The sequence below is a fragment of the Rhinopithecus roxellana genome, chromosome 4 (genome assembly GCF_007565055.1).
Source record: "Rhinopithecus roxellana isolate Shanxi Qingling chromosome 4, ASM756505v1, whole genome shotgun sequence".
Classification (NCBI taxonomy): domain Eukaryota; kingdom Metazoa; phylum Chordata; class Mammalia; order Primates; family Cercopithecidae; genus Rhinopithecus; species Rhinopithecus roxellana.
This window is the reverse complement of record NC_044552.1, coordinates 17,032,776-17,046,493: the sequence shown is the minus strand read 5'-3', so window position 1 is coordinate 17,046,493 and position 13,718 is coordinate 17,032,776. Positions and strand designations below refer to the sequence as shown.

The 13,718-nt window shown below is 52.7% G+C and overlaps 1 protein-coding gene across 1 annotated transcript; it reads left to right on the top strand.

The window, feature by feature from the left end:
* Positions 1 to 4,257: 4,257 nt before the first annotated feature.
* PSMG4 (proteasome assembly chaperone 4) lies at positions 4,258 to 13,718 on the top strand. The gene is made up of 3 exons (XM_030929163.1): positions 4,258 to 4,554; positions 9,346 to 9,421; positions 13,517 to 13,718. The coding sequence occupies exons 1-3, from the start codon at positions 4,381 to 4,383 to the stop codon at positions 13,636 to 13,638; spliced, it is 372 nt and encodes a 123-aa protein (XP_030785023.1). The 5' UTR covers positions 4,258 to 4,380; the 3' UTR covers positions 13,639 to 13,718.

Here is a 13,718-nt window from a genome sequence, read left to right as displayed (position 1 = left end):
GATTCATGTAGTCTGTTCACTGGGGACACAGCACCTTAGAAAATACTTTAATTCAGGGGACAGACAAGAGCCTGGAGGATGGCTCCCCATCCTTGTAGTTACCATCTCTGAGCTGGTGCTTCAGCCATGCCCTCAGTGGGCAGCGGCATCTGAGTGGTGCAGAGCATGTGATGTGGCCATGGATCCCACGGCCCTCACCCACTTCCATGTGGCAGCACTGGGAGACAGGCGCTATCGGATGCCCTGTGGACAGGAAAAACAAACTTACACCTGGAATGTGCTTCTATTCCTGTAAGAACAAATTGCTGACTCCTCTGGGTAGAAGGAGTCCAACATCACCAAATTCCTGCCACGTGCTCAGTCATTCTCTTTGAGGAGTAGGACCATACTGAAGCCTTAGCTGAGCTCTCTGCTGCTGGTACGTAGGATGTTTGGTGGCAGCAGGAGTAAAATCAACCCTGGTGAGCAGAATTCCATGCTGTTGGGTTCATGCATGATCTCTGCCACCATGGCTGTTTTGTTTACAGGCCCATTGTGCCTATCCTGGGACAGTGGCAGATGAGGCTGACTAACAGCAACTGGCCCAGTCATTCTGTCTACGTAGTTGCTTAATCTCTCTTCTGTGGTGGATGTTGTTTGCTGAGTGATAACATGACACAAGGATTTTCACACTTCATGGACACTCCATCCACATGCCCCTTCCCAGACCTCCTTCCCTTTTATCTTCCAGTCTTTCTCCCCAAAGGCCCCCGATCAGCCCAGCCAGGTCATTCCCCACTGCCAATGAGTCTGTATAGACTCCAACCTTGGGCCACTGCTCTGTCCACATGAAATGGATACCCAGACCCACTGCCTGAGTGAGGCCATAGTGCACCTGTCATCCATTTGGAGCTTGCGCCCACACACTGACCCATCCAAGAACCTTAAGCAATTCCTATGAGATCCCCCATATGGCCAAAAGCATGAACTGAAGAAGGGGCATTGACAAAATAGAGGTGGCAATGGCAAATGCACCAATGTGTGGAATGTCCAGACAGTCCCGATCTTTTCAGACAGAGGGCAGAGATTTGACAGAATCGTGGGCAAAACTGTAAATGAATATTGTCCATCTCACGGGAATGCAAACTGTTTCTCTTCCTCTTTTCTGATTAGGATAGAAAAGAATGCATTTGCTGCATCCTTGGCCACATACCATGTACCTGAGGCCTTATCACACCACTCTAGCAAAGATCCCACATCTGCTATGGCAGCCAAAATTGGGATTGCTTCTTGGTTGGGTTTATGGAAGTCAGTTGCAGTCTTCCAGGACTTGACTGCTGAATTAAATAGAGACACAAAGTCTACCACCACTGCATCCTTTGGCTCCTGAAGGGTGGCACTAATTTTCACCCCAGGATGCAATACTGTTTTTGACTTGCCTGCTTGGCTGGGGGAAGGGCCATGATTTTAGAAGCTTCCATTTGGCTGTCTCCACTATGATAGCTCCTAAACCCTATAGGCCACAGATCCAATGTGGGTGCTGAGCCAATTTCTAGGTATATCTATCCCAGTTATATATTTGAGGACCAGAGGAATGACCCCTGATGGGTCCACAGACCCAGTGGACCTTTGGCTAGGACTCCACTTATTTTTTGTTCCTGTATGGATGGTTGCCCACTCGAAAGAGGGACTGTGATGACACTTCAGGCCCCTAGATCTCAATTCCAGTTCTAACCCTTGAAATGTTTGCATCTTCCTCTTTCTCTGATGTGTGGCCAGCCACTCAGTTGGTCATTTAGGGAATGGCTGGGGCAGTTGTTATGGCACATGGTGGTACAGGGGACCTGGTCACCTTTCTAATTGTTGGGTTCCAGGCCCAGGAGCTAAGCAAGGCATCATAATATTTTTTGGGGGTGACTACATTCAGTCACTTGACCATCCATCCTTGATTTCTTTTGATGGTGTAAGGTAAATACCGCCCTTGCAGTATGCAGGCTTGGCTGACTCCATGGGCACTCCGGAGCCAAAATGGCCCATCAGAGTTGTGAGTTGTCCCGCACTGGGCCAAACTGGCCTGGCTTTCATACTCTGCCTCCATCAGTTATTGGATATGGGCTGCCCTGGGGAGGGTGTGCAGGTTCGGAAGGAGGCCATGGCAGAAGGTAGGATTTCTAGCAGTTGGGACAAGTCCTTTCTTGAAGTGGACCTAGGTGGCACATGCAGGCTCTTTGGAGACGCCATCACAGATAATGAGGGAGGTTCTTGAGGACATGAAAGGACAGGGTCAGAGCACAGGTGGATGGATTGACCTTCAGTGCAAGGAGGGACTTTTTTTTTGAGACGGAGTCTCGCTCTGTCACCCAGGCTGGAGTTGCAGTGGCCGGATCTCAGCTCACTGCAAGCTCCGCCTCCCGGATTTACGCCATTCAAGGAGGGACATCTTTATCTTTCACCATCACAGAGAGGGCAGGAGGAAAGGTAGGGTCCAATGAAGACAAGCGTTTTAGGAGAGGGACCAGGAGCTGGGAAGATCCGGCCTTGTCACCTCTATTTTCTTCATACCATCAGAAGCAAGGGCGTCTGCTCAACCTGGGTTTGGGTCAGCTCGGGGCCTGGGGAGCATAGTCAAGGGGAGTGAGAGAGGACGCTGTCTAGCGACTGCAGGGCAGTGTTCTGGGGCCGCTGAGGTTGGGCATGACTGGCTGTGACCCTCTCCTGTGTGTTTCCCCAGCAGTGACAGAGCAAAGCTAGAGAGAGAGAGGAGCACTGAGGTTTTGACAAAGGTATAGCCAGTGAAACCATCCTTACAATCCAGATTTAGAAATTTGCCATGCCAGCCAGGCCTCGAACTCTCCACCGGTAGGTAGCTTTGTCTCCTTAATCTTTGGGTCCGCCTAGCTGACGAAGAGCCATCTATTTTGGTCCCTCAGATCACAATGTAAAGGGATAAACAACCATGGTGTAGCCATACACTGGAGCACTGCTAAGCAATACAAGGACACAAGCTATTGACACGCACGCAGATGAACCCAAGATAATCATGATGAAGGAACGAAGCCGGACAAAAACTGTGTGATTCCGCTGATATAAAACTCTGGAAAATGCAAGCTAATCTATGTGGCCGGAAGCAGATCAGTGGTTGGGGGCAGGAGTGATTACGGAGGGCAGGAGGGGTACTGGATGCATTCAGTCTGTGGATTGTGATGATGATTTCACTGGTTATAATATGTGTCAAGACTTCAATCTGTACACTTTGTATGCGTGCAGTTATTGTATGTTAATCACATTTTAATAAAGCTGTTAAAATATTGACCTGAAAATTAACTGTATTATTGAATCATCGATAATTAGCGAATAGAACGAAACTATGGAAAATGTCCTTTTAAATTTCAATTAGCTCTATTAGAGGTTTAAAAAGCAGACCTTTGATAGTTCCAAGTTAAATCCCTAAAGTCAGTTGTAACAGAATCTGACAAAATGGGCTGTTTTCTTTCACCACCTTCTCTCTTAACCCATTGAAGCCTCCCTTACTGAGGGTCTCTCCATAGGTATGACAATGGGATGATTCATGGTGCTTCCCATGAAACTCTCTGGCTATTCCTTTCCACGTCTCGGAAAGGCTCCTGTTCTTATTTGCATTTTGCAGATGAGGAAACTGAGTCTCAGAGAGGTTAAAGGGGTAGTCCGAGGCCATGTACATGACTGCAGCTCGGGGGTCGGCGTCCAAAAGGGTGCCTGCTCATCCTCCTGCCAACTTAGTTGACACAATTTTCCTTTCTAAAGGCTTTCTCCCAATACCGTTGCCATTCTTAATTAGGGCTAGGTACAGTCGAAGCCTCCCTGGAGTTAAAGGGCTGCTAGGAGGAGGAGGCGGGACGGAAGGTGGCCGTTTTCAGAGTGCTTAAAGAACTAATTAAAAGTGAAAGTCTGTAGGGCGAAGGGTCACGGCCTGGGAGGACCGTGCGGCTGGCTTCAGCCCTTGAACGCCCCACGTCAATAATAATTAGGGTGTGGGAGGGCGAGTTCTGCTGGGCGCCCGTGGGCTTCTAGACGTCACTGTCGGACTCTGCGACTAAAGTGGGTTTTCCCAGTCTAGAGAGGTGCTGCAGTGCGGGAGAGGCCGGCAGGACCGCCCGGGACAGCTACTCCGCCCAAGGCCCGCAGCTGCCCCGCCTCGACCACGCCCCCAACCCAAGCCCGGATCGCCCCTCCCCGACCACGCCCCTCATCCCCGCCCCTCCCCGACCACGCCCCTCATCCCCGCCCCTCCCCGACCACGCCCTTCCGGGGCCGAAAGCGAAAGCGCGCTCGGTGGCTCGGTGCTCGCTCCATCGGGTCTGGCTGGGCCGGCCGCGGTGAGGACCCGGTGCCTGCGCTGTGGGTTGGGAGCCGCGGGGCGGCATGGAGGGGCTGGTTGCCGCCGCCGGCGGGGACGTCTCCCTGCACAACTTCAGCGCCAGGCTGTGGGAGCAGCTGGTCCACTTCCACGTCATGCGGCTGACGGACTCGCTGTTCCTGTGGGTGGGGGCCACGCCGCACCTGCGCAACCTGGCCGTGGCCATGTGCAGCCGCTACGTGAGTGCCGGGCGGCCGAGGGTGCGGGCGGCGGGGCGGGGGCGGGGTCGGGGGCGCGGAGCCTGTGCGAGCTGCCGCCCCCCAGGCCTCTCTCGGGTCCACAGGGCGCCCGACTCCCCCGAAACCCTCCCGCGGGGTGTCTTAGGGAACCCGCGGGCGCCCGGGCCTGCACCACCCCAGGAGCTGCGCGCCGGCCCCGAGCCCCTCTCCCTGTCCCGCCGCCCGCAGCTGCGTCCGGCTCTGGTCTCTGGAGATCGGAATGTCCTGGGCCCCTCGCCACACGCGCCCTGGGGGACGCGTCTACCTCGTAGCTCTGATGCCATCTGGAGTTTGAGCACGCTGATCATATTTTGGGGACTCCTGCGTCTCCACCTGCTGTCTCAGGCATTTCGCACACATCAGGCACACATCAGGCCCTCTTCCCCAAGCCTGCCCCCTCCCCCGCCTGCCCGGCGCTGTGATGGCAGCTCCATCCTGCTGGCTGTGCGCTCGGAGCCTCGCAGCCCTCTTTCATTCCTCTTTCTTCACGCTCCTCTTTCTCAGCACTGCACGCGTTGAGTCCCTAGGCACTGCCGCCAGTCAAAGCAAACAAAACCCAAGCCGCCCTCACCTCCTTCACCCTGCCACGCTGGGCCAAGCCTGGGACATTGCCATTTCCCCTCCTTCCCGCCTTTCCGGCTTTGCGCGTCGCCGCCTGGTTTCCCCTGGTTTCCTGAGGCTGCTGTAAGAAAGTGCCACAGACCGCGTGGCTTAAAACAACAGAGGTTTATTCTCAAAGTTCTGTAGACAAGGTCTCTCTCTGCCACCCAGGCTGGGGTACGGTGGCATTATTATAGCTCACTGTCACCTCAAACTCCTGGGCTCAAGTGATCCTCCTTCCTCAGCCTCCCGAGTAGCTAGGACTACAGACATGTGCCACCGTACCTGGCTAATTGTCTTTTTTGTAGAGATGGGGGTCTCAATGTTTTGCCCAGGCTGTTCTTGAACTCCTGGCCGCAAGTGATGATCCTCCTTCTTCAGTCTCCCAAAGTGAGCCCGACTCTTTTCTCATAAGGACATCAGTAATGTTGGATTAAGGGCCTACTCTACTCCAGTATAACCTTATCTTAAATTACATCTTTTTTTTTTCTTTTGAGACAAAGGCTTGCTCTGTCGTCCAGGCTGGAGTGCAATGGCGTGATCTCAGCTCACTGCAAGCTCTGCCTCCCGGGTTCAAGCAATTCTGCCTCAGCCTCCCGAGTAGCTGGGATTACAGGTGCGAGCCATCACACCGGGCTAATTTTTGTATTTTTAGTAGAGCTGAGGTTTCATTATGTTGGCCAGGCTGATCTCGAACTTCTGACCTCGTGATCCGCCCGCCTCTGCCTCCCAAAGGGAAGCAAGTCCCTCTGGAAGTGAAGAATCTTTATGCTAATCTTTATCCTAAAGTGCTGGGATTATAGGCGTGATCTGCCGTGCCCGGCCTGTATTACATCTTTTTTTTTTTTTTTTTTTTTTGAGACGGAGTCTCCCTCTGTCACCCAAGCTGGAGCGCACTGGCCAGATCTCAGCTCACTGCAAGCTCCGCCTCCCGGGTTCATGCCATTTTCCTGCCTCAGCCTCCTGAGTAGCTGGGACTACAGGCGCCCGCCACCACTCCCGGGTAATTTTCTGTATTTTTTAGTAGAGACGGGGTTTCACCGTGTTAGCCAGGATGGTCTCGATCTCCTGACCTCGTGATCCGCCCGTCTCGGCCTCCCAAAGTGCTGGGATTACAGGCTTGAGTCACCGTGCCTGGCCAATTACATCTTAATTACATCTGCAGAGACCCTGTTTCCAAACAAGGTCACGTTCGCAGGTACCCAGAGGTTAGGACTTCAACATATTTTTTTGCGGGGACACAATTCAAGCCACAACACTGCCTTGTAACCAGTGCAACAGAATGATAGTTTTAAGACTTAAATTGGATATTTTCATTTCTCTGCTCAAAACCTTTCACGAGGTGAACTCAGAGCACCCAAGGACTCCAGTGACCTTCGGGCTCTGTTGCCTCTTAGGGCTCCTGCCTGTCCTCCAGCTTGGCAATGCTGGTCTCCCAGCCGTGTTAGCTCCCTCTCAGCCGTGGATTGTTTCATGGTGAGGTTCGTCTGCTTGCCCAGGGTGAGCACGTGCATCTCTAGCTTCTGATGCACCACTCTCTAAGTCCCTGTGGAATGAATGAGTGAGGCCCCCTCAGCGAGACTCTTCTGAAGCCAGTGAGGCAGTGATGACTGAGGGTGCTGGGGGCGGGAAGTCCTGCGCGAGCCCTTTCGTTGTGCACAGCAGCACCCGGAGAGACCTCAGGAAGGAGATGGCATCTGATTCCTTTCTTGCTTGTCTTTTCCTCAGTGTTTCCTTTTTTATCTTTTTCTTTTCTGGTGGGTCCTGACAGTGGGCCTTTGAGCAGGCGGCAGCGGAAGAGGCCTGGGGGACCGGGGTGATGGGTGGGGCTCTGTGCTCTGTGCCACCTCACATTCTTTCCTTATCCCAAGTCTTTGGTCATAGTGGGCAAGGCTTTGGGCACTGGTCAGCTCTGGTGTCACTGCCTTGAGCCCCTTTGTGCAGTGCTGGTTTGGGCTGGTGAGTGTGGAAGAAGTAGGCTCCTCCTGTGGCTGGCTTTGGTCACCCAGTCCCATGGTGGTCACAGCTCCCAGTGGGTGTGTTTTCTCATCTGGAAAGTGCGCCTCCAGCAAGGCCAGGCAGGAAAAGGAACAGGGGACTGATTGAGTTACCTGACCTGTGAGAAGTCCAGTCCCACTCACTGGCCACAGTGTGCCTGGATGTTCTTTCCAGGGGCAGAGGGCTGAGCCAGCCGGGGAAAAGAGGTGCAGGCCATAGCTGAAGGCAGGAAGCCCAAGGTTCCTGTGACCCGTGGGCTGGCCCTCCATCTCCCGTCCATGCAGGGAGAGTCTGTGGAGCTCTTGTACTTTGGTGGCAGGGCTGAGCGGTTGTAATAGAGACTTTGTAACCCATAAAGCCTGAACTAGTTACTGTCTGGCCCCTCTCAGGAATTTTGCCAGCCCACGCGTGGAGAATGGCACCAGACAGTCTGTGAGGTCTCCTCCCTCCCGCTTCCCTAAACTCCCACGTGTAAGACTGTAGAGAACAGACACCATGCAACCTGAGCTGGCCGACCTTGGGTTGAGCAGGGATTTTTGGTGCCCAGAGAGGCTGCAGGGCTAGTGACACTAAGTCCTACCAGCTTGAGGGAAGCTGGCCTGGGACCTGGGCCCCTGCCTGCTCAGGGATTCTTGGACCCCCCCAGCTGGCTTCTCGGAGTGGAAGGTGGTGCTTCCGCTGCAGGAAAGCTCTCTGGGTATGCCTGTGCTGGGAGGCCACCATCCTAGTGCGGTTTTGGAAGTTAGGAACTGAAGGGTGACACGATGGGGCTTTACATTTTACTTTTGGTAGAAAAAGGATTTTCTGTTTTCTAGAAGCTTTAACTGTAAATACTGTTACCATGCAGCTAAATGTTGAACTTGAGGAATCTGTAAACAGCAGGCTCATTAAATCATATTTTCGTATCGTTTTTAATGAAAAGCATACAGTAAATGCTTTCATTCTTCAATGTGTTTTGATCTCCTGCCTTTTACTGCCTTTTGTGGAAGTGGCTTTGAACCTTTAGGAAATGAGCAGCGCCTGTGCTCTGTGCCCTGCCATACTGTCCGGCACGCCGTAGCTGTTTGTTCAGTTCACTTGTCCCCGCTAGGACAGTTGGGGTGGCAGGGGGACCAAACCCCAAAGTCTCTGTACCTCTGTAAATCTTGCCACTTCCCAAGATTCTCAGACCTCTGTAGCCAGGCTGCTTCTCCTAGAAATCTGCTATTTTGATAAAAGCAATTTGGCCATATTACCAATAAGTTTTTTTTTTTTTTTTCTATTAAGCTAGACCTTTAGACCTTTTTACTTTATTTTACTTTTTTTTTTTTTTTTTTTGAATAAAAATGTAGAGACAGGGGCTCACTTCATTGCCCAGGTGAGTCTCCAACTCCTGGTCTCAGGCAGTCCTCCCTCCATAGGCTCCCAAAGTGCTGGGATTACAGGACTAGCTAGACATTTTTACTGGTGAGAGATTACTCCCCAAGTCATTGGGACCAGGTTACTCCACATCTCCGAAGGGCCCGTTTGTTGATCTGGGCATCGTTTGTACTGCTTATTTCACCTTACTGCTTCTTGTCCGAAATGAGGTTGGCCAAGCATGCTCAGACGTTGTTATTTTCCCTGTTTGGATGCTGGTGGCTGGTGCCCTTTCTCAAAGTCACAGGGCACTCGCCGACACCGAGGAGCCCGCAGGGGCTGGCGCAGCACACTCCCTCACAGGCTGAGATGGGGAGATTAGGCGTCCTGCCTCTGAGCCAGCTGCTGTGGGGCCCGAGGCACCAGGGCACAGGTGCCCAGACTGTGAGTCACTTTCTTCTTGCTGTGGCCTTAATGATCTTGTTTGCTTCCTTTTGGTTGTAATGTTGCCTTTCAGCATGCTTTGGAGTTTTAGACACTAGAACGAGCCCTTCATGTGAAACTGGTCCTAGAACTTATTAACAGCACTGTGGTTCCAACTTCATCTTTTCCAACTCTACCGACCTCGTATGTGACTTGGGGTCCACCTACTTGGTTGTTGATGAACGCCACCCCCTCTTTCCCTTGGCACCTGTGTCTGTCCTCTCAGACTCTGCCACTGCCATCCTTGTGAAGAATCAGAAGCCCCGAAGCCAGAAGTGTGGCTGGCCTGCGGTGGGTGGAGAAGCTGCAGTGTGCCCTTTGCTTTTCTTTTAGGACTCCATCCCTGTGTCTACCTCCCTCCTCGGAGACACTTCCGACACGACCTCTACTGGCCTCGCCCAGCGCCTAGGTATGTACCCATAGCTGGTGCTGCATGGCCAGCCAGGTGGGAGCCCCAATCTTTGATGGAAGCATGAAGCAAGTCCCTTTGGCAGTAAAGAATCTTCATGCTAAGAACCGTCCCCTCATCGCTGCTGGGAAGCACAGACCCTTGCACGCTGGGTCTTCTTTAAAGGGCACGTCCATGCTTGCCTGTCACCACCACCGTCCCAGGGCCGGCCTATTCCCAAAGGACTCCCACCTTGTCCTCGGCTGTGTCCTTGAGTCCATGAGCTGATTTAGTTCCCTTCTGTAAGTGCATCACCTCCTCCTGGGAGAAGAGAGTGAGAAGTGCCCACAGTCCCTGTGGGCAGTGGCTCAAGGTAGCCTCCTGGGCCTTTGGAGGAGTCAGTGCAGCTGGTAGAGCAGGTGTCACCTCTGTGCAGGAAGGACTGTCCTTCACTCACAGTGTGATGCTCCTCCGGGCTCGGAGGGAAGACTGGCCTGGCCTGTGAGTGTGGCGTAGAGTGGGGATTAAGCAAAGGTCATGAGGTTGAAGGCTCCACGCCTCCCACACCCCAACACATATTTCCTGTGGGCCAGGTAAGGATTCCATGTGCTCTACGACCCCCAGCCCCAGCCCCAGTGCCTGTGACCGGTATGCACAGGATGCCTGTCTCCTGCCCAGGCCTGGCGTTCTCCAGCAGGCCCAGCTGCTTCAGCTCTGGAGTTAGTCACGGAGCCTCTCTGTGTCTCAGGCAGCGAAGGAGCTGGTCCCTGACAAGCAGGAACCTCTGGGTCAGTCACACTGAGGCAAATGCACACGAACAGCGTGGCACGTGGCCCAGGGGGAAGGCAGGGCAGGGTGGAGTGTCACTAGCAGGCCCATGGCAGTGCGCGGACAGGACAGAGGTCAGGGAGGGCACAGGTCAGCGTTTCAGGAACTCGCAGGATTCTTTTTCTCTCCCTTGGAGGGAGAGACCTGACTTGTAAGTTACTTTGGTAATTTTTAACTAGGAAGTAATTTAAAATTTTCAGAAAAGTTGCAAAGAAGATAGAATTCCTGCTTAGCTTTCACCCCGATTTCCCACTTGCCATCCTTCCCTCTTTGTGTTTACATCTTTTTTTTCTGAGCCACATGAAGGTAAAAGCCCCCTTTTGTGTCTCTGCATCACTTTGTGTTTGTGACTATGGAAAGGGTAGCACACTTACGTGGAACAGGTTACTGTGTGCCCATGCCTGGCGGGAGAAGGCTCAGGAAGGTATTCATATTTATACAGACAGAAAGCTGGGTGGGATTGCCAAGACACACTCCAATGGAGAAGGTGATGTGAGTGTGTCTTGCAGGCCGTGAATAACTTCTGTATCAATAAGGTAAATTCGGCCCCAGAATATCTATGAGATGGAGGCCTAGTATCTCTGTGCAAAAAGAGGGGTTCTCCGTATCTTGACAAGTCAGGGGTGTGCTGTGGCTTCCAGCATCTCTGAAGGGACTGGTGCTGCAGAGCTCAGACCAAGAAGGGCTTTTCCAGCAAAGTCCTGTGCTGTGTCAGTTGTCTCCAGCCTGGGTCTGGGCCCTCAAGTTGAAAGTGCACTATTAATGCACTACAATGGAAAGGGAGCGGTGTCCTGAATCAGTATCTTACATGAGAGATGAAAGCAAGTAGGGAAAGAGAAGGCCTGGGGGGTTCTCAGTAGCTCTGGAAGCATCGCAGGAGTTGGTGTGGCCAAGGGGACCCAACCTCCTGTGGCTCTGGAGGGCACAGCTTGGGTCTGAGGGGACAGTGCCTCCAGACACACCTTTGTTCCCTGGAAGTCCTATCTCTGCAGTTAGAGCAGTTGGAATCGCAGGGGGCCTCCTTGGGGTAAAGGGGATGTTCCTGCCCCTGGGAGAGGGTGTGACTTCTGGGCTCCTCCTGGCCAGCCTTGGTGAGCCCCAGCTTCCTACCACACTGCCTGCCTTCATGTCACCCTCTACGTGAGTGTCCCAGCCTGCCTAACGCAGCTAGGAAAGGATGAGTTTGGTCCCTCATGGTAGGGGAAGCCTAAGAGGCTTCCTCACTCCCCACAGGGTTGAGCAGATAACTGGGCACAGCTGTCTGCCTCGGGGGCACACTGCACCCAGCCCACTGGCGGGAGGCTCTGTGCTAAGTACTGTAAGCTGTTTTTTAAACACCGGCTCTTGGAATAACTGAACAGCTGCCTTTGTCCAGACACATTCCTTTTTTTAATAAAAAAAAAAAAAAAAAGATTTCCCGAGATGTAAACATGTACCATACAATTCAGCAGCTGTCCTCAGGCAGAGGCTGTCTCGCCTTCTTGCTTTCTAATAGGTACATTGGCTGCTTTGTAAGGACAGTCAGTTAAATCATACCCAAGACCCTTCCAGCCCTAAAGATCACACAGCCTTATACAGCTGAAAACAGGCCTTTGGGGTCCTGGGCTCTACCCTTTCTCAATTTACAAACAAAGCTGGAAGAGGTTTCCAGGCCACGGTGGGGCCTGTGCCTGCGCCTGTGCCCCCAGCCACACTGCCTCTCAGGGTTCTTGGTGGGACCATAGCTCAGACAGCAGCAACTGAAAGGACAGAATTGCTGCCCAGATGAGATCCTGTGACGCCCAGATGAGATCCCGTGACGTGTGTTCTAAGTCGGCCTTTAGTAATGGTGCAGGTGGCCTGGTGCCCCTCAGCCTCACTGCACCACCTTTCTGCCTTTTGGCGATGAGGCTCAGTACATGGTTACCGTATGTTGAGGTGGGGGCGGGTCAGTGCCTCTCCAGGGGTGAGTAGTACTGCACTGGCCCTGCGTGTGGGTGAGGCTGAAGGAGGAGGCCCTGCAGTGGGGCGGGCAGCGTGGAACTGCCGTAGCCTTCTTGCCCACTTGTTTTCAGGATTTCGGCTTTCAGATGCCGGTATGTGACTCTACTTGATTTTTGCAGTTGACCCAGTGCGCACCTCAACTATTTATGATCGATTCTGTAGAAAGAGACTAAAATTTACATTCAGTAGAAAATTACATGTGTGTCCATATGCCTATCTGTATATGCGCACGTGCACACACACACACACGAATATGTTTGTGTGTGTACACATGTATGCAAATGCATGGAAATGTAGGAGGGAGGGAGGTGGAACTGGTTAGGGGTGGGGTGGTGCTGAAGAGAACTTTAATTTTATTTTAAATACTTTATTTTTTGTGTTTTAAATTTTTTTTTTTTTTTTTTTTGAGACGGAGTCTCGCTGTGTCGCCCAGGCTGGAGTGCAGTGGCGCGATCTCGGCTCACTGCAAGCTCCGCCTCCCGGGTTCACGCCATTCTCCTGCCTCAGCCTCCGAGTAGCTGGGACTACAGGCGCCCGCCACCGCGCCCGGCTAGTTTTTTTTTTTGTATTTTTAGTAGAGACGGGGTTTCACCGTGTTAGCCAGGAGGGTCTCGATCTCCTGACCTCGTGATCCACCCGCCTCGGCCTCCCAAAGTGCTGGGATTACAGGCTTGAGCCACCGCGCCCGGCTTTTTTTTTTTTTTTTGAGATGGAGTCTCGCTCTGTCGCCCAGGCTGGAGTGCAGTGGCCGGATCTCAGCTCACTGCAAGCTCCGCCTCCCGGGTTCACGCCATTCTCCTGCCTCCGCCTCCCCAGTAGCTGGGACTACAGGCGCCGCCACCTCGCCCGGCTAGTTTTTTTGTATTTTTTAGTAGAGACGGGGTTTCACCAAGTTCGCCAGAAAAAATCAAAACACCAGAAACGCCTCTGTGTAGCGCAGAGGTTCTTAAGCAGTGCAGGCACCTGCAGGGCTGTTCCCGCAGACAGCCGGCCCCACATCCTGGCTTTCTGGGTCAGGAGGCCTGGGTGGGGCCCAGGAGCTGCCTCTTGAACAAGTTCCAGGGAGGCTGCTGAGGTGGGGCCTGCCCTTCGGAACCCCTGGTCTGGTGGAGAGACTGGGAGAGGCCTGAGTGACTCGTCTGCCTTTGCAGCACCTGTCTGAAGAGAGGCATGGAGATCAGAGCTTTCTTCTCTCCCTACAACCCCATCCTCTTTCTGAGCATTTCCCAGCTGCTTGTGGGTGTGAGGAACACGGGGTCTGCAGTATTTCAGGAGTGACTGTATCAATGTGTTTTCTCTTTTTAGCCAGGAAGACCAACAAACAGGTGTTTGTCAGCTATAACCTTCAAAACACAGACAGTAACTTCGCATTACTTGTAGAAAACAGGATCAAGGAAGAGATGGAGGCTTTCCCTGAAAAGTTCTAGCTGAGTGGCAGAAGTGAGAATTTGTTAACTTATGTACAATGCACATGTAAATAAATGGATTGAATTTCAGTTTGTCGTCA

Excerpts from the sequence above, each read along its gene's own strand:
- PSMG4 (XM_030929163.1), top strand. The coding sequence starts at position 4,381 with ATGGAGGGGCTGGTTGCCGCCGCCGGCGGGGACGTCTCCCTGCACAAC. Across the intron at positions 4,555-9,345 it reads TGGCCATGTGCAGCCGCTAC|GACTCCATCCCTGTGTCTAC; the intron begins GTGAGTGCCGGG and ends CTTTTCTTTTAG. Across the intron at positions 9,422-13,516 it reads TGGCCTCGCCCAGCGCCTAG|CCAGGAAGACCAACAAACAG; the intron begins GTATGTACCCAT and ends TTCTCTTTTTAG.